Source organism: Lissotriton helveticus, chromosome 8 (assembly GCF_964261635.1).
Source record: "Lissotriton helveticus chromosome 8, aLisHel1.1, whole genome shotgun sequence".
Taxonomy (NCBI): Eukaryota; Metazoa; Chordata; class Amphibia; order Caudata; family Salamandridae; genus Lissotriton; species Lissotriton helveticus.
This window is the reverse complement of record NC_136069.1, coordinates 1,660,053,415-1,660,075,788: the sequence shown is the minus strand read 5'-3', so window position 1 is coordinate 1,660,075,788 and position 22,374 is coordinate 1,660,053,415. Positions and strand designations below refer to the sequence as shown.

Below are 22,374 nucleotides of genomic sequence, written 5' to 3'. Positions count from 1 at the left end.
TGACTGCTCATCATGCCCTGGTCTAGGTGCAGGCGTGACTGCCCATCATGCCCTGGTCTTGGTGCAGGCGTGACTGCTCATCATGCCCTGGTCTTGGTGCAGGCGTGACTGCTCATCATGCCCTGGTCTTGGTGCAGGCGTGACTGCCCATCATGACCTGGTCTTGGTGCAGGCGTGACTGCCCATCATGCCCTGGTCTTGGTGCAGGCGTGACTGCTCATCATGCCCTGGTCTTGGTGCAGGCGTGACTGCTCATCATGCCCTGGTCTTGGTGCAGGCGTGACTGCTCATCATGCCCTGGTCTTGGTGCAGGCGTGACTGCTCATCATGACCTGGTCTTGGTGCAGGCGTGACTGCCCATCATGCCCTGGTCTTGGTGCAGGCGTGACTGCTCATCATGCCCTGGTCTTGGTGCAGGCGTGACTGCTCATCATGCCCTGGTCTTGGTGCAGGCGTGACTGCCCATCATGCCCTGGTCTTGGTGCAGGCGTGACTGCTCATCATGCCCTGGTCTTGGTGCAGGCGTGACTGCTCATCATGCCCTGGTCTTGGTGCAGGCGTGACTGCTCATCATGCCCTGGTCTTGGTGCAGGCGTGACTGCTCATCATGCCCTGGTCTTGGTGCAGGCGTGACTGCTCATCATGACCTGGTCTTGGTGCAGGCGTGACTGCCCATCATGCCCTGGTCTTGGTGCAGGCGTGACTGCTCATCATGCCCTGGTCTTGGTGCAGGCGTGACTGCTCATCATGCCCTGGGCTAGGTGCAGGCGTGACTGCCCATCATGACCTGGTCTTGGTGCAGGCGTGACTGCCCATCATGACCTGGTCTTGGTGCAGGTGTTTCTATGGAAAGAGCCTCCAGTCCACAATGCTCCTTTTGTACTTGCTGTGATATTGGTTTATATCAGTTTACAATGTTTCGTCTAAATATGAACGAAACGACTGCTGAATGGACGATCAATGCCTCGTTGCGCTTCTTGCTTAAATGATGGAACTCTGAGCCACACGTATTTATGCAGAGCTGGCCCAGTACACAGGATGCCTGGTAGCTGGACCGCCAGCAACCAACAAGGATTTCGGGCAAATATTAGGAATGATGCTACCTCCCTGTATCAAAGCTCTAGTTTGCTTTTTGTGTTCCTCCAGAAAGAGCATCAAAAGCTCCCCCACTTTCCCTCACTGTTGGCGACTTTCTCTGTCCAAGGCTGTGGAGTTTGCATGCTCTATCGAGCAGCTGGCGCTATTATTGTTTTCCCCACTGCATTTACTATCGTTATCTGGTGGAGAACCAGTAGTGGATGCTGGATTCTGTGATCGGTTATACGCAGTTGCAACAACTGAATCTGCCTCTACATGTTAGACTTTATGTATAATGGGTCACGTGGTGATGACTTGTACTTCTTTATGATTCGAAGTATCGCGAGTTTGGCACTTGCAGGATTCCAGAACACCCAATTCTCTTGCTGTAGCACATTAGGGAACATAGGAAGAAGCTGAATGCATCTCTGTAATGGACTCGGTGTTTCTAGGGGGTAACTAACTTCATGTTGTTTTTTTAAGGGTTCAGCTGCTCTCTTTACCACAGGCATGTATACTGCTAAGTCATCTGGAGGTGAAGGACTGGGAGATTGTTATGTAATGAGGATATGTAGAGCACGTTCATCACCTAGGTGTATTCAGTCACTGCAATCGATGAGTAGGCCAATCGGGCTCCTAGTTGAATAGCCAGGTCTTCAGTTTCTTGCGTAATTCGAGAAGGGATCGTGAGGTCCTGATGTGGTGTGGAGAGTTGTACCAGGATTTGGTGGATATGTAGGAAAAGGAGCACCCTCCAGACTTGCTTGAAGTGAGGCTGAGTGTAGGTGCTTGCTGGGTTGGTGGAAGTGTAGGCAGTGGTTGAAATAAGCAGGCCTGATGTTGTGGAGGGCTTTTTATGCGTGGGTGAGCAGTTTGAATTGGCAACGCTTCTGTGTTAGTAGCCAGTGTCGTTCTCGGAGATGGAGCATGATGTGTGCATTGCAAGGAATGCTGAGCATGAGTCTGGCAATGATGTTCTAGGTGGTCTGGAGTCTTTGTATGAATTGATTCATGATGCCAGCGTAGAGTGCATTGCTGTAGTCTAGTCCCTGGTGATGAGGGCCATGGTGACTTTGTGTCCGGTGCTGGTGGTGAGCCAATGGAATATTATGCAGAGCATACATAGGATGAAGTAGTAGGAGGAGGTGATGGAATTTACTTTTTTGGTTATCGTGAGTCTGTCGTCTATGATGATGCTGAGGTTTTTGGCGTGGTCAGTGTGGGAGGTCGTAGGTCCCAGGTCTGTTGGCCACCAAGAGGAGTCCCATGAAGAGCTCTTGCTCCCAAAGATTAAGACTTCAGTTTTTTCTGTGTGGGCTTGAGGCAGTTCTGTTTTATCCAGTTTGCTACTTTAGGCATGCAGGTGTTGAAGCTGGCCCTGGTGGTGTGATTGTTTCTGTGAGGGAGAGGATGAGCTGGGTGTTGTCTGCATAGGATATAATGTCGATTCATGGGATCTTATGACGTGGGAGAATGGCACCATGTAGACGTTAAAGAGCGTAGGGGTCAGTGATGATCCCTGATGGACTCCGAAGATGCACTTCTTGGGTACAGGAGCCTGATTCATTGGGTACTGTCATAGAGAAAAGAGACCAGCCAGCTCAGGGTGGGACAATGTATTCCAGGGTAGTGAAGTCTTGTGATGAGGGTGGTGTGGGAGACCGTGTTGAAGGCTGCTGAGAAGTCGAGTAGTACGAATGCAGCAGTTTTGCCTTTGTCCATGATGGTCCGGTTGTCGTCAGTTGCTGCAATGAGAGCAGTTTCCGTGATGTGGTTATTACGGAATCCTGACTGCGAGATGTCTAATAGGTAGTGTTGTTCAAGATGGTTGGAGAGTTCTTTGTTGATAACTTCCTCTGTGACTCTGGATGGGAAGGCCAGGAGTGAGATGGGTCTGTAGTTGCTGAGCACTTCAGGGTCTGCCGTGGGTTTTTTCAGAAGAGACTATGATTTCTGCGTGTGTCCAGTTGTCCGGGAAGATTCCACTTTGGATGGAGGTGTTGATGGTAGTGAGGTGGGAGCTGATCAGAGTTCCTCCGAGGTTATAGATATGGTGTGGGCAGGGGTCAGTCGGGGACCCGAAAGGGACAGTTCTCAAGATTTCTGTGGTGTCTTCGGCGGTAAGGGGTTTCCAGTTAGTGATCTGGTGGTCCAATTTGGCGATGGTGAGGAAATGGTTGAGGAGTTCTTGTGTTTTGCGTTGGGGGTTGAGGTTGCTGTAGATGTTGTGGAAGAATTTGGAGAGGTTGTCACAGTCTTGTGAAGCGCTGAACGAGTTGGTGATGGTTTAGAGGTAGGAGAATTCTTTGACAATGTTGAAGAGCTCTGTGCAGTTGTTGGAGCTATTTTTCTTGTCTCATTCAGTTGGGTGTGGTATTTCCTGAGCATGGACTTGTGTTTCTTGTGGTGGTGTCTAGTCTGATTCGCCATTTTCTCTCTAGCTGTTTGCAGAGTCGTTTGGAGTTTCTAAGGTATTTGGTGTATCAGGAGGCTAGTGGGTTGGTTCCAGAGTGTCTGCCGCTCTTCAGGGGAGCTAGGGTGTCTGCACTGGTAGTGATCCAGTTGTTGAAGGCGTTGATGTTGCCAAGCAAATTGCTATTGAGTTATGGCTGGTGGGCGGTGAGGGTGTTGGTTTAGTCTGTGTCCTTATCTTGTTCCAGCCATCTCTGAAGTTGTAGGTAGTCTTGGCAGAGGAGGATTGTGGTGTATCGATGAAGAAGTGGACAATGGTGTGGTCTGCCCAGGTGAGTGGAGAGAGGTTGCTGAACTTGTCCTTGTTTCTGGCTGTGAAAATGGGGTTGAGCGTGTGTTCTTCGTTGTGGGTGGTGCCCTGGACGATCTGGGCGAATCCTAGGATCTCAAGGCTCTCGAGTAGGGCAGTGGAGTTGGGATATTTTCCATCGTCGAGCTGGAAGTTGAGGTCGCCGAGTAAGATACATTTGTTCAGGTTGAAGGCGAAAGGGGCAATGAAGTTAGGGAGGAGACTGCTGAAGGTGGCGTGTGGTCCGGGTGGTCAGTAATCTAGGGTGCTTTGATGGAGGTGTGGTTGCCGATCTGAAGTCAGAAGTGAATATATTCCATGAAGGTTGTGTCCTCATCAGTGGAGGAGGTGCAGGTGATGGAGCCTTTGTGCATGATGGCGAGTCCTCCTCTTGGTTAATTCAGTCTGTTCTGGAGGGAGATCTTGTAGCCCAGTGGTAAGGCTGTGATTATGGTGGGTACCGATGTGGAGACTAGACAGGTCTCTGTCAGGAAGATGATGTCCGGAGAGTGCATCTTGATGGTGTCCCAGATCTCAGTGGCGTGTTTGTTGATAGATCTGGTGTGAGGTGTGGAGGTGCGAAGGGAGTGTGTGCTGGTGCAGGTAAAATGCAGGGAGTGCATGAGAGAGGTTCTACCAAGGAGTGAGGTGAGGGGCGGAACCAGCTGATGTGGCGGCGTCTGGTATTGAGTGCTTGCATGCTGGAGGCTGTGTAGTGGCGGCATTTGGTCGGACCAGAGTTTGTGGCACTGGGCGCTTTTCGAGGCCCAGATAGGCTTGCCTTGGCGCACCAGCAGCGTGATCGCACCTCAGCTGCCATTAAGTAGGTTTTGGGGAGGGGGACAAGGTTAGGAATGGGTCGGGCGCAAGTGAAGGCACATAACAGATGCCGGTAAGGAGCAGGGGGAGGCGGGAAAGTGAAGATGGGGGGAGGAGGAAGGAGGGAAAGCACAGTAGTAACAGGCGTAAAGTGAAAGCAGGCACAAGAGAAACAGGCACAAAGAGAGAGTGGAAACCAGGCCCAAAGAGAGAGAGTGGGAAAATAATCACAAAGAGCCCAAAGTGATTAAGTGGAAAACGGATCAAAGAGACAGAAAAGGAGAGGGGGAGAGGCAAAGGGGTAGAGGGAGAGAGAGAAGAAAGTGCAAGAACGAGGCAGTGAGGAAGGGTCTGAAAGGGTACAAAGAGAGAGAAGAAAACAGGGCCTAAGAGTGCGGAATCTGAAAAACTGGAACAAAGACTGACTGGAGAATCGAAACAACGGCCACAAGGGGGCACAATGAGAGCGAGTGGCAAGTGGAAAATGGGCACAGAGCGTGGAAAATAGGCACAAAGAAAGAGTGGAGACTGGAAAACAGGCACAAAGATTGAGAAAAGTACAGAGAAGGACGAGAGGAAGGAGCAGAAAGCGAAAGAGAAGGAGCGCAAGAACAAGGCGAGGCCTTGAGGCAGCGAGGCCTGGTCTGAAAGGGCCTTAGACTAGGTAAGTGGAAGCTGGGTCCTGAGCACCCACATAAGATTCTACATGATCTTGTGGTGACTTGCGGATCTAAGTTTGCCCAAATTGTTTCTCATGTGGTGTTTCATGTGTAGAATACATTGTCTTACTGTTCTGCGTCATCTGTCTCAGTCTCTTACTCATTGACCTCATGTTGTACACTCTGGTGTGGTTGGAACAGGCATGCTTGTGTCCTCCACCTTGTCTGATCATGTTTTTCTGTGGGTATCCGAAAGTATTTCGTTAAAGGAGTTTTAGAAAACCAAAATGTTAGAGTTTTTTTCTTCTGTAAATGCTGTTTCAGCGCCTCTTTTTTGTTTATGTCAAAAGTCTTGGATACCACATTAACCTTTTCTTCCATCGGTCTTTTTGGTGGAGTAGTTTCTTTCACTCAATGCATCAAACTATATTGCCTTTCAAAGTTGAGTTTGTTGCCTTGCTGTACCTTTTGTCCCAGAAGGCATCTTCTGAGCTGCGCTCTTTTCAACAGTAAAGTGCTTCAATATCGATTATACCTTCTTATTCTTGAAATCTAATTCAGTTCCAGAGGCTTCAATCTGCAGGTACTTTATTTTTGTGTTTTCGCGTTAACAAAACCGTCCATCAAGACTGACTTGGGCAATTCTAAATTATAGAAAGCTATCTCTTTGATGTAGAAACCATGCGCTCTTGTGGAATGAGGCTGCAACCAACCTTCTTCCTTTCCGCCAGATCCTTGCCCGTCTCTAGTATGTGAAGGAGCATGCTTAACAGTAGGAGTTATCATCACCACCTTTGGGGACAGGAACGTCCTCTACATGGTAAAATGGCATGTGCCCCCTGACCTGAGGCGCCAGCTGCATGTGAAATGGGTATCATGAATTTTCTTGTAATCTTGCGTGTGTGCAGAGGCCCAGGAGAGTGCATGACAATGCAAGAGCCAGAACATGTTCTGTGACCTGGAGCGGAGCGCAAAGTGTGCCTTTGTAATGGCGATGAGACGACTGTCCATGCCCTGGGTGTATGGTATGAAGTGGTGGCGATAGTGTGCCATGTTTTTGTGAATCAGTAGTGTGACCAGATCTTTTCCTGTGTTCAAGACAGGTGAGTTTATGTACTTCTCCCAAGTTAAGTTCCACGGTTATGTGAAACCCAGAACTTTGCGCTGACGTCTAGTGTGCATGTCACGTTGGTATGTGCGGTGGGTGTGTAGGTTATTTATGATGGTAGGACTGTGTTTGTTGAGTCAGAGTACTTTGACCAGTGGGATCCATTGTGGATGCTGCTGGTTTAGCATGGGACAAATGGAGAATGAGGATGGTTCCCAAAACAGGGTAAGGAGGGTATCGCCTACATTCCTGTTGACTGGAGGATGGAGACCCCCAACGTTGAAGTGAGAAGGAGACCGGGGATACCTATAGAAACGGAGTGAGGGCCCTGTTAGCAAAACACTGCTGATAAGTACTTGCTGAGCACCGTCATTTAGTAGATGGTTGGGATAAGGTGTGGGACAGCTGTTTCTAGGGTTCAAGGGGAGGAGGTTTCAAGGCATGCCCTGTCCTTTTGTAAGTTTTAGATTACGGCCTCAGGAAGGTGTAGGACAGCTAAGTGCAAAGATCTCCCCTTTAACTGTGCCCTTGTATTAGATACTCATTCATGGAGCCAGCGCCACTGCAACCTGCAGTGACATCTGTCACAGTGCAGAAAGCCTGTGTCCGAGGGGCTGGCTGAAAATAGTTTGAAAGAAAGCCAACCCAAAAAAGGTTCTGAAGCTCTAGACAGTGGATCAACATCGCCTCACTGGAAAATTAATATTAAAGTGGGATTCAAATCACTCCACTTGCTTCAAGTCCCACATTCTTCTCCAAATAACTACTCCAGAAATACTCAATGAGCTGCTGTGCAGCTAGGGCGGGTGTCGGCCTGACAGTGCAGAGGCAAGGCGACATCATCTGGAGTCGGCACTTTCTGCTGGAGAAGCAGGGGTTGTGCCAGAAGTGCCCAAAAGCCTGTTTACCTGTTGAGAGGGAAGGAGTGTGCCTGGCCCAGGAGGAAGAAAGATTGTGCAGGAGGAGAAGGTCGGTGTTTGGAGCATCTAGAGAACGCTAACTATTCCAGAAAGCAAAGCAAGGAATAACCCATACTAGGCGGGGTTCCCAGTCTCTCCTGAATGTGTACCCCACACTACCTCCTGGAGAAGGCTTTGACTGCTTGCCCTCTGTATCCTGAGAGTCAAGCACTGAAATAGGGGCACTTGTTTGTACTTGGTTGCAGTTTGTAGAGCCAGAGTGAAACTGATCCCAGGACGCCAGCGGGAAATGATCTCCAACATCACAGTTAGGGCCCAGTAGCCCCTTTCTGCCCTGTGGCCCTGCTGTCCTTCTGCCCAAAGGGTGTTTCAGCCCAACCAGCTCATCTTATCTGCAAGGGCCACAGAACTGAAGTGATGAAATCTATCATTATATAGCAGGGACTACGGGGCAAAAAACGTAAACTACATCTCTTAACAAATAAATGTTAAAACAACTATGCAGCATAACACAAAATAAATCACCAACGACAAACCGAACATATAAATATCAAGAATTCTCCTTTCAGCATGCTCCTAGGGTTCCCATGTAATCTTAGCCTCTGCCAATGAACACAGTTGTCCTACTCCTCTCTCCACTTCGTTCTATGTGCATCTTTCTTGCAAAATAGTCTTTTACTCCAAGGCTGCATCTTTTGTACAACACTTGGCTGCTTTGGACATAAGTTTACACTTTATACATTGTACATACATAAAACAAAACTTAATACATTCTCAAATACAAATAAAAATACTCCAACATCTTTACATCTAGGGAAAAAACATGCTAAAACAGCATACATACATAAGGCTGAAGCTAAACTGACTAACTAAGTCTGAGTATTTAATACTTGTTGCAACACCTTCAATTTACTAACGACTTTATGCGGAAGACCGGTCTGACATGGTGGGAGTGTGACAAATTGGCTGAACAGGAATGAACAATGAAAAAAAATAAAAGCAGACCTTCCTAGAGCATAAACTCAGCATTTGGAAGACATAGTGAACGCAAGTAAGTCACTGAAACTCATCACACAAAGTGAATGTGAAAACGGGGACTTACTGGGTCGCGTTCGGGTTGTTCCCTTCCAGAAGGTGTCCTTGTACGGAATCTTACCCAAGCTCTGCCCCATCTTCTCTGCCCGGTCTGCAAAGAAAAAGTTTAACAAAGAAAATGTGAGTCCCGGAGGAATTAATTTTGACCCTGTTGGCTCGACAGGGTGAACTAATATTTGTCACACACACATACACACATATGCTATTCACAAAATCTGTGTCCTAAAAATTGTGCTGTCCAAGTTCTTCGTCAACATTTTCAAAAAGCACAGGCTGCTATGATTTTTAAACTCCTACAAGTGCCTGGTTAGGAGAACGTGGGCATTCGTTGTTAAGCTTGAGGCTTGTCCTCAGTCATGTGAAATGAGGAGTTCAATTATGCGGCATCAGATCACTGAAAGCAAACTGAGCTCCTTATACCTCATTAAATAGCTTCCTCTTCCTTCGGGTCCAACCAATGGTGGGCCATATAGAAGCAGACAATACTGGGCACTTCATTCATCCAATAAACTCTTCAGTCGCAAAATGCTCCTAAAGCTTTTACTCACTACATGGCGATTCTGGAGGCAACAAAACATTGCACAGTGAATTGCAGGACTCTGTGCTTCATTAGAGATGGACCCACGTTCTCTCAGGAAATCAAACGCAATCACATTCATAAACAGCCCATAGTGCTCCTCTTACACAGACTGTTCTCAATCGCATGTGAAGATGGACGTCTCTTTCACAAGAGGGTTTCTGCAAGACATGAACTGCTGGGAAGCACTGGAATCAGACATTCACGCCTAGCCAGCACATTAACATCTTCTGATCTCACAAAGTTGAACAACAGGATTCCAAATATCTTGCCGTGAAACGAAGTGCTATACTATAGCGCTAATAGCAGCCGCAGAGGACCTAAAGCGGAGTTTTGCTGGGAATGGAAACACTTCACCTTTCAAGATTTCCCGGAGGTGAGCCTTGGCCTTGTCCATTGGCATCTCACCATACTTGTTGCAGATGCTCACTAAAGCGCCACTGGCCACTAAATCCTGTGGGAGGAAAAGAATGGTTAGTGTGCAGAGTGACAGATGCCACTAGTGAGACGGCTACAGAGAAACAGGAGGACTGGCCAGGCGAGAGAGCCCGAGGTGTTGGTCATAACAAGCGTGTGTTCTTAGAACAGTGGAAACATTCATCAAAGGTACATCAGTACAAATCTGGTAGAGAATATCAGACAGGATGCTGGGCTGAGGCCGCCCTGCTGGCAAGACTGTCGAGAAAAAGACACTAGCTAATGGGGAAGCCATTAACAAACCAGCCATGGGGTGATGAGGGAATGAGGGTAAGGGGACAGACATTTTTCAAACATGGCGAAGGGTAGGTTTCTAATCATTTTCTGAGAACTGATGGAGCACTCATCGTGTACAAACCACATAAAAACATCCACAACCGCAGAGGAAGGTCAGAAAGAGCCTTTGATGCATGCAGCACATTATTATCTCTAGTGAATATGTAGGTTTCAGGGCATTACAGTGACTGCAGGCGTGCAAAACCCCATTAAAATAACAAAACTAACTCCCAAAGAGCCTCACTAAAAAGCCAGGAATCCATGCATAAAACAACACTTGGAGGAAGGGGCATCAGCAGACCCTACACCTGGATGAGGCTAGCCACAAAACACCACAAAACACACTGACAGCAGTCAGGACACCAGCTGAATCCCAACTAGAGGTGAATAAGTGCAACATTCCATGGAGAGAAGGCATGGGTGATGCCTCGCCTGGAGATCACATAAAAAGAGGTAACAGAAGGAGGATTGAAAACAAAGACTTACCTCAGCTACCTCGTCCTGACCCCAGAAGCAGGCATAATGCAAGGGAGTGTTTCCATGTTCGTTCACTGCATTTATGTCTGCCTTGTACTGGATCAACTGCAACAAAAAAAACATGTATAGAAATTTCAAATCCATAGCTCAAACACCGATAAATTATGAGAAAGAAAGGCTGCGTATCATTCTCCAGTCCCTTCACCATTATCGAACTGGTGACAAGAGCATTAGAGTCCACACTACCCAACCCATACTCACCCACACACCACACTCAGGCAATTCAGAGAACACAGCCCCAAGTTACAGCAAGAGAAGGAAACACCTTAAGAGCACCACACTTATTGGAAGGAAGCACTCTGCGAGTTCCAACGAGGGATCTTCGTGAGTGCAGAGTACAGAATACAGAGATATTACGGGGTTATTGGGCCTACGTACAAGTTAAAAGAAGGTTCAAATCCGCCTTGACCAGTATGGGCATTCGAGCTCTGCATACTAGTAGTAGTAGTAGTAGCAGCTGCAGCAGTAGTAGTAGTAAGGTGACATTTGAACAGGACTTTGTCCCCTTTATTATTACAAAAGGGCCAAGTAGTATAAGCCTCTGGGGTTTCTCCATTTTCCATCTGGTGTCTTTGATAACCACAGTGATTTACATCAAGTCAGCAGCTTGGCACAACTGACTGAAGCAAGCAAAGACTGCCTGGACTGATATCAAAGTAATTTAAGCAACTTATGGAAAGGTCTGGACACTAATCAGAGACGATGCTTCGTTCAAAAGACCAGTTTGTTATAGCAGGGAGGTTGGGAGCACTAGTAAGGAATCTGTGGCTAAATAGAGTCTCGACAAGATAAGGTGTTATCGAAGGTAAGTAGCTTGCTCAACTGCTAGAGACTTCTGCCACAGATTCCTTGCCTTAGAATAAGATACCAAAGCAATATCTCCCTGGAAGTGGGTCTGCAAACTGGTTCACACCAAAAAGTCCTCGAAGACCGAATTGGCAAAGTGGCAGTTATGATGGACCAGATTGTCAAGGCAGTAGTGCTTGGTGAACATGTGCAAAGATTCCCATATCGCAGCCTGACAGATATCCAATATAGGGACTACACGAGCAAGCACAGTGGTCACAGCTTTGGCTCTGGTGGAAGGAGCCTTAAAGCCCTCTAGGGGTTGCATTTTTGGCAGTGCATAAAGATCCTAATACCAAGTGCAATTCATTTGGAAAAGGTATGTTTCTGCAATGCTTTCCTCTTCTTCGCTCCAGAGAACAACACAAAAAGATTATCACCCACCCGGTGTTTTTTGTGCGATCTATTTCGAGCGACGACACTCCTTTTGTATCCAACCGGTAGAGTCTCTCCTCATCCTTGGTAGGATGAGGCGGAGCAAAGTAGGTCAGGAGGGTTACGCGTTGGCCAACATGGAACGGTGTCACCACCTTAGGCAAAAAGGAGACACTATGTAGAGAACCAGTTTGTCTGGAAAGAAGCTGGTGTACGGAAGGTAAAGAGAATGGGCTTACAGCTCGCTGACTCTCCTAGCCGATGTGATGGCCACCAGTAAGACTGTCTTGATCATCAGTAGTTTTAGAGGGTAACTATGAATGTGTTCAAAGACTGAGCACATTAAGAATGTCAAAACCAAATTAAGGTCTTATTGGGGAATAAGAACACGTTTTGGGTGGAAATATATGTTGGAGGCCCTTCAAAATACATGTCATAATAGGTGACTTGAACAGGGAGGGTTGATCAGGCAACTGCAAAAAAAAGCAGAGATGGCCATAAGATACCCTTTAACTGTGGCCAGAGAAAGGTCTTGCTGGGTTCAAAACAAACCGAACAGTAACACATGGGTGCAGTCAGAGGGTCAACATGTTTGTCAGTGCACTAAGCCAAGAAACACAGGAGTATATGCTCTATGTGGAGGGACGTTTGGCTGCCAAGATGACCTCACCGACATAGGGAGGGAAATCGAAGCATCAACAGTCGCCACTCAATTTTCATGCACTAAGGCGGAGAATGCACACGTTCGGTGCAGAACCCTGCCTTGTTGCTGTGACACGAGGTCCTCCAGAGGCGGCAACCTGATCGAAGGACCAATGCTCATGCTCAGGATACCATACTTTTCATGCCCAATCTGGAGTCACAAGGATAACTTTGGGCCGGTACGTCCTGATATCCTCCAGAACTCAGGGCAGGAGTGGTATCGACAGGAAGGCGTACAGGAGTACTGAATCCCACTCAAGACGAAACGTGTCTCTGAGCGAGAACCGAGCTGGAAACTTCAATGTGCAAAAGTGCTGACATTGTGTGCTCTCGGCAGTGGCGAATAGATCTAACCAAGGTTTTCACCAATCACGGAAGAGACCTTGCACCACATCGGATGTAGATACCATTCATGAGCCGCAAAGCATCGATGGCAGAGTTCATCCCCCCTGCCGTTCGGGGCCCCTGCCAGGTGTTTCAAGACCAGGAAAATGCCCTGACATTCAACCAATGTCCAGAAGTGCAGAGTCTCCCGACATGGGGCCACGACCTCACAATGTCCTTCACAGCCTTCCAGCGTGTGACACCAGGGCCAAAGGGACGCTTGGCAGCCTAGCAGGGACACAGCAGCCAGCAGTGTAGAAGTGGGCTAACAAATAAAATGCATTCTACAGTAAGAGACACAGGATCTCAACAAGGGCGAACACCGGAGAAAGGACAGAAGCAAAGGGGAATATTTTAGGAAGACAGAGCATGAGGGTCAAAGGATAAGAAGACCCAGTCTGCCAAACTAGAAACAACAAACAATAGCATAACAAAGCGCCAATGGGGAATCACCGAAAAGGAGTGCCAAAGTAACGTTGTTCATCAGCACTGAGAGACCATAGTCCACTGTGCTATGACCATGTCATTCAAAACATGTACAAACACAAAAGTACATTCTCAAGGTGGAGCTTTGTCCCTGCTGCAACTTTGTTTGGCTTCCTAGAATAGGGAACTCCATCTAATTACTGTCAAGTCCCTACATCTTTTTCAATGTATGCAATCTGATTTCAATGGTTAGTCCCTCTATACTGGTTATATCATAATGGAGCGATACTTGAGGCAAACTGTTAAATACAGACGATATATAGCTGGTGCAGGAAAGCGGCCTTCCCCTGTCCCACGTATGATACTTTAAAGTTAACTAGGGATTTTATTTTTTTTTATTTTGCCAGTTTCCAACTTTCTGCCACTGCGTTGGTTGTGGTCTCATACAGGAATACGTGATGCTTACTGGCCAGAACATTAGGAAATAAACTGCATCAAGGAACAAATTCATTATTCCTTAGAACGTGAGACTATCCTTTTGAAAATTACAAGACGCAGTCACTAATGTGGTATTCATATGGAAGTTTTCTAAATCCTTAGAAGAGGTTGTAGAGGTTGTGAAATGTTGTGCCCTCGGAAAGTAAACATATTAATGTCTCGGGCAACGTTAGCCCTCCTGGATGAGACTGACCGAATTGGACATACGCGAATGAGCCTTCTGGGGACACAGAGAGTACATCAGACCCTGAGACCTCGAGTAGGAAGACCCAGTCATATGACTTGGGCAGGACTTGGAGAAGGCTTTCCCTGCTTGCTCCTCACCCACCCTGGTGACTCCCTCACTGTGTTCTGCCTCACCACATGGGATCACTCTGAAGCACAGTCAAACCCATGAGAACCGACAGGCAGAGGAACAATGACACAAAATATGAGATGCCCCCTAGTTTGGAATTGAAGAAGTCTCACACTGTTTTATTGGCCTGAATGCGAATGCGAGATTGTTGGGAGATAAATGGGCATTGAAGTGGTTGTTTAGGGAAAGCTCCTCGTTGGTACTACTAAAGCTTCCCAAATGCACACTCCTGAAGCTTAGAAAATGCACAAACGAAACCCATCGGTAAACTCTTTATTGCCCTGCTGGGTTCCCCTGCGCTCTGTTACAGTTCAGGAACCTCGAGTCTCTTTCTGATTCCTGATAATAAGCTTGTTCCCTGTACCAGAGCCCGGTGTGGGCAAATTTTACGTTATCACTACTCGAGGGGTATCAAGCGTTGGACTATGTGGGTAGGCTGATCAGGCTCCTAGTCGATTAGCCAGATCTTCCTTTTCTTGCAGAATTTGATATAGGATGGGGAAGTCCTGATGTGGTATGGACTTGCCGGCGATGTAGGAAAAAGAGCGTCATCCTACCTTGGTCCTGCGGAAGCGGGTATGTGCGCAAAGAGGAGTGAGGCTGAGCGCAGTGGCCTGGAGTGTTGGTGGACGTTGAAACGGTGGTTGAGGTGATGGATCAAGCCCTGATCTTTGGACTGGGTAAGAGTGGTCTGCTTAATTCAGACACTCTGTTCATCACCACCCCCTTTTCTGAATCGTTTTTGGCCACTATAGGTGTGGCAGGGTATACTCAGACATGAGTCCCTTTCTCACTGCTCCATCAGGATTCAAGCAAGCCGGGCCGAAGAGGCTGAAATGCCAGAAACCGGTCCCCGGTAGCTTGTCTCCTTTCTGGTGAAGAATTGGCTTGGTAGTTTGGTCTGCCCTGTTCCCATGATGCACTGGGCCAGGGACAGACTAATTTGCATATAGCCAGGTTCTGAGCTGGGATGGGGCAGTGAGATAAATAACGGTGATGGATCAAGCCCTGATCTTTGGACTGGGTAAGAGTGGTCTGCTTAATTCAGACACTCTGTTCATCACCACCCCCTTTTCTGAATCGTTTTTGGCCACTATAGGTGTGGCAGGGTATACTCAGACATGAGTCCCTTTCTCACTGCTCCATCAGGATTCAAGCAAGCCGGGTCGAAGAGGCTGATATGCCAGAAACCGGTCCCCGGTAGCTTGTCTCCTTTCTGGTGAAGAATTGGCTTGGTAGTTTGGTCTGCCCTGTTCCCATGATGCACTGGGCCAGGGACAGACTAATTTGCATATAGCCAGGTTCTGAGCTGGGATGGGGCAGTGAGATAAATAACGGTGATGGATCAAGCCCTGATCTTTGGACTGGGTAAGAGTGGTCTGCTTAATTCAGACACTCTGTTCATCACCACCCCCTTTTCTGAATCGTTTTTGGCCACTATAGGTGTGGCAGGGTATACTCAGACATGAGTCCCTTTCTCACTGCTCCATCAGGATTCAAGCAAGCCGGGCCGAAGAGGCTGAAATGCCAGAAACCGGTCCCCGGTAGCTTGTCTCCTTTCTGGTGAAGAATTGGCTTGGTAGTTTGGTCTGCCCTGTTCCCATGATGCACTGGGCCAGGGACAGACTAATTTGCATATAGCCAGGTTCTGAGCTGGGATGGGGCAGTGAGATAAATAACGGTGATGGATCAAGCCCTGATCTTTGGACTGGGTAAGAGTGGTCTGCTTAATTCAGACACTCTGTTCATCACCAACCCCTTTTCTGAATCGTTTTTGGCCACTATAGGTGTGGCAGGGTATACTCAGACATGAGTCCCTTTCTCACTGCTCCATCAGGATTCAAGCAAGCCAGGCCGAAGAGGCTGAAATGCCAGAAACCGGTCCCCGGTAGCTTGTCTCCTTTCTGGTGAAGAATTGGCTTGGTAGTTTGGTCTGCCCTGTTCCCATGATGCACTGGGCCAGGGACAGACTAATTTGCATATAGCCAGGTTCTGAGCTGGGATGGGGCAGTGAGATAAATAACGGTGATGGATCAAGCCCTGATCTTTGGACTGGGTAAGAGTGGTCTGCTTAATTCAGACACTCTGTTCATCACCACCCCCTTTTCTGAATCGTTTTTGGCCACTATAGGTGTGGCAGGGTATACTCAGACATGAGTCCCTTTCTCACTGCTCCATCAGGATTCAAGCAAGCCGGGCCGAAGAGGCTGAAATGCCAGAAACCGGTCCCCGGTAGCTTGTCTCCTTTCTGGTGAAGAATTGGCTTAGTAGTTTGGTCTGCCCTGTTCCCATGATGCACTGGGCCAGGGACAGACTAATTTGCATATAGCCAGGTTCTGAGCTGGGATGGGGCAGTGAGATAAATAACGGTGATGGATCAAGCCCTGATCTTTGGACTGGGTAAGAGTGGTCTGCTTAATTCAGACACTCTGTTCATCACCACCCCCTTTTCTGAATCGGTGGTTGAGGTAGGCAGGTCCGACGTTGTGGAAAGGTTTGCATTCAATTACCAGACTGGATTAGCAAGCTTTTCAGATCACCCAAGGATCAGCGGTGTACTCAGTCTGCAGCTTTATCCGGCTTAACTGTGACTGGCTGGCGGAGCATCGCATGGTGATCTATACATTGCCATTAGATGGTGGGTCTTGATGCATCCCTGTGGAGTGTCAGATCCCTGAAAGTCACTTTTTAGGTTGACAAGTTGACTTTACACGATAGAGGCTTTCCTAACCATTATGGTGTTGCCAGCTATCGCCACGTGCATCTAGTGCGCCTTGAAGAAAAGAAAAAACACAGAACGTCAGCGCTACAGAGCTCAGATTGGAGTCTGAAATTACTGAATGGCAAAACAAGAGACACAGAAGGAGACTAAAGCAACACAGCGGACACCCTGCCAGATTCAGAACAGAAGAATAAAACACCAAACGCAGGAAGGACTAGCACAGCGATAACTAGACTGTCCAAGTCCTTGATGAAGGGGATTACACTAACCATCCTGTTGACAGCTCTAAAGGGCTGATGTCTAAGTGCACTGCAGCCGAGAACACTACAACACGATACAACCCCCGCCTCCCCGCCCCCGCCACAGAGGATCTGCGGTGTGAATTACTTGGCCTCACGAAAACCATATCAAATTCCTAGATTCAAATCTGAAGAGTTATTTATGCCAGTCAGGAAGTACAAAATAAGAACACATGATGGCAAATTTATCAAATAAGAAATTAAAAGGATGGGAATTAAAAACATTTAAACCTCGAAGGGACTTTTTTCTTATAGTGCCCTACATTTCTTACTGCATAGCAGGCAGTGTGCAGACAGGTTCCTGCATTAATATACAGAGGGTAACCTTCTGCAGAGCTACAAACAGATGGGGTGGGACTGTGTACAGCAATCTGGAGTCTCACAAACACAGCACGGGTAAGAGGGCTAACACGAACCTCCATAGGGGGGACTGTAACTACTATCAACGCCCGTCAAGGCAGCGTACTGATTGCCAAAGACAGACCATACCCTAAAGGTTCTGTATGGTGAGTCCCCCAAAGTGACAAAGGGAGACACAAAATGAGTGAAAGAATATAAAACACTTTTCACACGTTTGCTTTCAAGCATTTTTGCAGCTATTCAAATATTCAAATGTGTTTCAAAAGTGTGCTGTGGTCTTTTTTATTTGCTTTCTAGGTTTGGCGTTAGCCATGACATACATATATACGTACATACGTAGCTACATTGTTGTACACCCTTTTAGCCAGCCATCTTCATCCACTGTTATTGTGCCATTCACATTTTTCTTCTGCCCGCTACAGCATGGAGCAGTGGGTCATTTCAGCCACTGGCTAACTTCACTGCGACCAACAGAAGTCTGCTCTTTTAGGTGGACCAGATCCACTCAGAGAAGTTCCCTTAAGTCCCATGGACTACAAAGGCAAAGCGTGTTTTCTGAGGCCAAAACATACTTTTCATTTTTCCCACTGTTTATTATTACATTAGTGAGGATCCAGCAGCTCCTCAAAAAATAGCTTCACAAAAACCGTGATAAAGCAAAACAAGCGTTAAAAAAGCCAAAAGTGAACTAAAGACCTATCCTATCGGCTGTGCCAATGCTTGGCTTCTTATGTCCGGATTTTCCTTCGCGTTGCTCATAACTGTAGTAGCCCTCATCTAATCTAAGACACAATAAGTAGAGTGAAGGGCCCAACCTTGGAGAGCACCGCAACGTTCACCTACGTAAGTGTAGAAAATCACATCTGCCTTCATTCTTTCGCCAAGGTTTTACCTGCTTATGTTATGTTATGTTATAAAGCTTTTATATAGCGTACGGCTACTCGGTTAGAGTGTCCCGACGCTTTCCACCAAGATCAGAGTAAAATAACACAACACAGCTAAAAACAGAAGACATCAGAGAAAATAAATAGAAGCAGTAAGCAGTACAACAAACTAAGAGTTAAAAAGCGGAGTCCAACACCTTACAGGTAACAATTAATACACAAATATATAAAATACTGAATAAAGCGCACGCTAAAACTTTGTAAGTGAGAGATTCAGTTTATTCCTTCCAAGAAACGTTGCCTACTACTTTATTTCTCACAATAAACATGAAATCTAAAACAGTGCAGGCAAGGCGCAGATCTATACTATATCTTGTGAGACAACACTTAAAATCAGAAAAAAAGAGGCTATTCAATTATCCGCTCTAAATAAATATGTGAACTTCAAAGTCAACATACTTAGACAGCCGAGGTGTAAAATTTCCTAGTTTCATTAAAGTTCTGCTGTTGGGAATGAGGTTTCCTTCAAATATTTATCGGAAATACCTCCAGAGTAAGCAGATTAGTAATCTCACACACTCAGGCAGGAGGACCAGTAGGACAGGGACCAAAGATGTTCAGAGGAGTAGCATCTCTTCCCTTGTTCGCGTCATGGGGCTCTTCACCTGGAAGACATTCGGTGGGTGTTCACGTAAAGATCTCTCATGACACAGGAGGACACCCCACGTGGATTCAGAGACTAAGAAAGGACTTCATGCAAGAAGCCCCTCGCACCAGTCATCAGAGACCGCACTGTGCCTTCCAAAGACTCATTTTCATGTGCAAGAAAAGTCATTTCACAAACCAAAGTCTCGCGTGTGACTTCCAGACACAGTCTGGCTGCGCCTTCTTTCTCCCCTGACGTATCTGATCTCTGCTCTGATGAAGTTTCACTCACACTGAGCTGTGTCTGGACTCCCCTTTCCCCAGGTTACTGACACCCACTTTTACACTTTTCACATCATACTTTCAGACTAGATTTTGAGAGATTGTCCTTTTATAGCCTAGAAATGAGTTGCCATTTCAAGTTTTTTTTCACGTCCTTGACACCCACGCAAACAATAGGACAAGGCACAGTCTTGAGCCTGTTCATTCCTCGCCTTCTTTCCTGATGTCGATAGTCTCTCTCTCCAGACTTGCTTGTGTGATTGCAACAGGGCTCTGAGTCCTATTTTAAAACTGCACAGGTGGACACTTTCCATCTCAGAATGTTCCATTTCCAAGGGCTGAATCAGCTTTTCTACCAGTCCCATCAGAAAAGAGCGATGCAGCAACTGTGGGCGGGTGAGGCTACAGGCTTTCTTTGGCAGCTTCTCAAATGCTGCCTGAAACCTGAAGTGCACAGAGGCCCTAAGCAGGCCTCCAGTGAACAAGTGTAAGGGTTACAGGAAGCGGCGCGAAGCCCTTTTGACTTGCACTGGCCCCTGAGAAGGTCTGTGTAAAGTGGTCGCGACCTTCCTGCTAGGGCACCGTCCATTTGCAAGAGTTCTGTCCAGCACAATGAGCAAATCAGCCTTTGGTGCACAGCAGAGGTAGAAAAATCAAATACATGGAAGACTTGTTTCCGTTCTGTATTTATGAGCAGTGAACCCCTTTCTATCAGAGATGCACACCGCCATGATGATGGTCCACAGGCGATGAATGTGCATTTCTCACATAGAAGGAGGAAGCAGTAGATCTGGGGCAGGAGCAGCCCCAATGGCTGAACTGGGAGGGAAAAGACGAACAACAAGAAACGGGTCATACCCCTGTCTAAGGGAACACACACCGTATGTCAGACGCCTACTATCTACTACTACAAAAGTGGGTGGTTCGCCATCTTCAGCTTTTTGTTGCGGCAAATAATATTGTGATTTGACGGCACAAGTGATGGAAATGGCTCGGACCCGGGACCCTGCTCAGGGTGCATTGGCTGTAACTGAAAGGCTGATTGGAGGTTTTGAGTTGTTAGGTAGCAGGATTTTGGTGTGACAGTCAGCTAAAAGCAACACTATTTACTGCTTTGAAGGTTATTATCGGTGGTCTGCAGTTATGGCCGTTTTCTTGGCAGTGATCCTGGTGGATTGGTGTCGGTAGGGGAGAAGGTCCTTAGGTGACTTAAACCGAGTGCAGGTGGCAGCCTGGTCTAGAGGCGCCTAGGTATACTTGGTACAACCCACCAGAAGACTGCTCCCGTACTCAAGACAAATGAAGAGCAGTGAGGTCAGGAGCGGATCTAACGGGGCTGCAGCTCTTCCGCATCTTAAGCAATTGAAAGTGGCGGCGCCTGCAGTGCAGATGAAAGCTTCCATCTTCCTACATGAGCTACAGAGAGCACTAAGGCTAACAGCTGAGGAGGCAAAATCCAGCCGGGCAGACGGAAATGGGAAGACGGGAGGGTGAAGTGGTGGAGGGAAAGAGCAACACTTCTCTTTTGGAGTGATTTAGGACCAGGTAGTGCCGCATGGCTGTAGCACAGAGATGAGGGCTTACAGATAAGCGAAACAATGGGAGAAGATGATCTGTGTGCTCTAGGAGGGTTGATATGAGAAGTTGAAAGAGGAGGCTTTACAGAGAGAGGGTGGACAGGCCATCAACTGGTACTAGCAGACACGCATTGGCCGTGGGTGCAGGTTTCTGTGTCCCCGGTAATAGTAAACGTGCTGCTGGAGAGGTAGAAGGTGAACCAGGTGTGTGCAAGGCCAGTGATGCAAGGGGAGAGTAGTGTGTGATGGTCAATAGTGTCAAAGGCAGCGGAAAGGTTCAGTTTGAGAATGGAAGTGAAACGGCTGCGGTGTGCGGTGGTGAGATAGTACAGTATCTGTGAAATGGAGCGTGTGCGGGCCGGACTGGAGTGGGCGTAGATAGGTTGTTGGAGAAGATGGAGAGGAGTATTTTCTTTTGTTTATTTATTTTTAAGAGGAAGAGTAGAGTCATTGCTCATCGAAATGGTGGTGAACTATCCTAATACACATTGATGAGCAAAAAATGTGGCACAGCTGCTGAGGGGCAACTTACAAGAGCAAAGCGTGTGGCAAGGAAAAGTTAAAAGTGGAATGGGGAGAAGCTATGTACAAAGTGGGGTAGCATTTGGGAAAGGATAGGAGAAATGGGATACACAGAAAGGCAGGAATAGAGGATTATATGAAATGGATGTCTGCCCAATGGGGCTCTTATGTGATGACTGCCACAGTGGCTGCAAGCAGCACCCACACCTCGGAATGGACCAATGCTAAGAAACTATCGACTCAGCTCCTCGATTTCCATTTTGGAGCAGCAAAGGAAGCGGTCTGGGGTGAAGAGATACAGTCCTCGCAGAAGAGGCTCAGGAATTAGGAATGGGTCGCCACCTAAAGAGGCGGTGTCTAAATTAGGTACTCTGAACCACAGGCAGCCTCAGCATGTTGAACAGCTGCAGCACAGAGGCTGGAATTGCACAGTGCCTGATGCACGCACTTAAAACCATTTCAAAGAGGTTGGCATCTAAGTGCCTAAGTATAGTTACTTAGACTACGATTGGTCTGCTCCAAATATCAGTGACCTACCAGGTAATGGCTATTTTCAAAATGCGGAAAATCAAAGAATCAACTCAAACAACAGGTCTTAGACTGACCGCAGCCAGACTTTCAGAATGCCAGCAGGGAATATCAACTAAATGAGAATGGTATCAGAACTTCCACCTCCACCTATAAATTCCTCTGAGTGAGTAAACAGCCGCTCCAGAGAGCGGTCTGTAGGCTGCATGTCAATCATGCCTTCAAAGAGGGCTGAAAGCTTGTACCAGTCTTCCCTGCTGGATCTGTTCAGGAGGATTGGAAGAGTGCACTTGCTGCCTTCTGTGAAAGATCAAACATTGCTCTGCTATGGTCATGCTGTACCTGTCCTGAGGCAGCAAAGTTTGCATTGCTGCTGCACAATTTGTGCCCGCCTTGTGATGGGGAAGGCGTATGATGCTGCTGTTTTAGCAGTATCTGTCTTATGGAGGAGGGTGGCTTGCACTGTTTCTGCCCAAGGTGTGCATGCTCTGAAGAAGAGTTTGTTTTCCACTGTTATTGCCCAATCTTATGAAAAGAACAAATGATATGCCTTATCAACCAAGGACTTCCACAATATATCATATGCAATACCTATATTCCTGCGGAAGGCGTCAGACTCCTTTGGGGCAATAGGCTGAAACATGTTGACAGACAAAATAAGCA

At 47.3% G+C, this 22,374-nt stretch overlaps 1 protein-coding gene across 2 annotated transcripts in view; it reads right to left on the bottom strand.

The window, feature by feature from the left end:
* The window catches only part of ILK (integrin linked kinase), a 283,194-nt gene that overhangs the window by 76,167 nt on the left and 184,653 nt on the right, over positions 1-22,374 (bottom strand). For both annotated transcript variants that reach the window (XM_078658746.1, XM_078658747.1), the window contains exons 4-6: positions 10,256-10,351; positions 9,374-9,470; positions 8,447-8,530 (exon numbers count right to left, since the gene is read on the bottom strand). In XM_078658746.1, the coding sequence (XP_078514872.1) occupies positions 8,447-8,530; positions 9,374-9,470; positions 10,256-10,351 (277 nt within the window). The remainder of the gene's footprint in view (positions 1-8,446; positions 8,531-9,373; positions 9,471-10,255; positions 10,352-22,374) is intronic.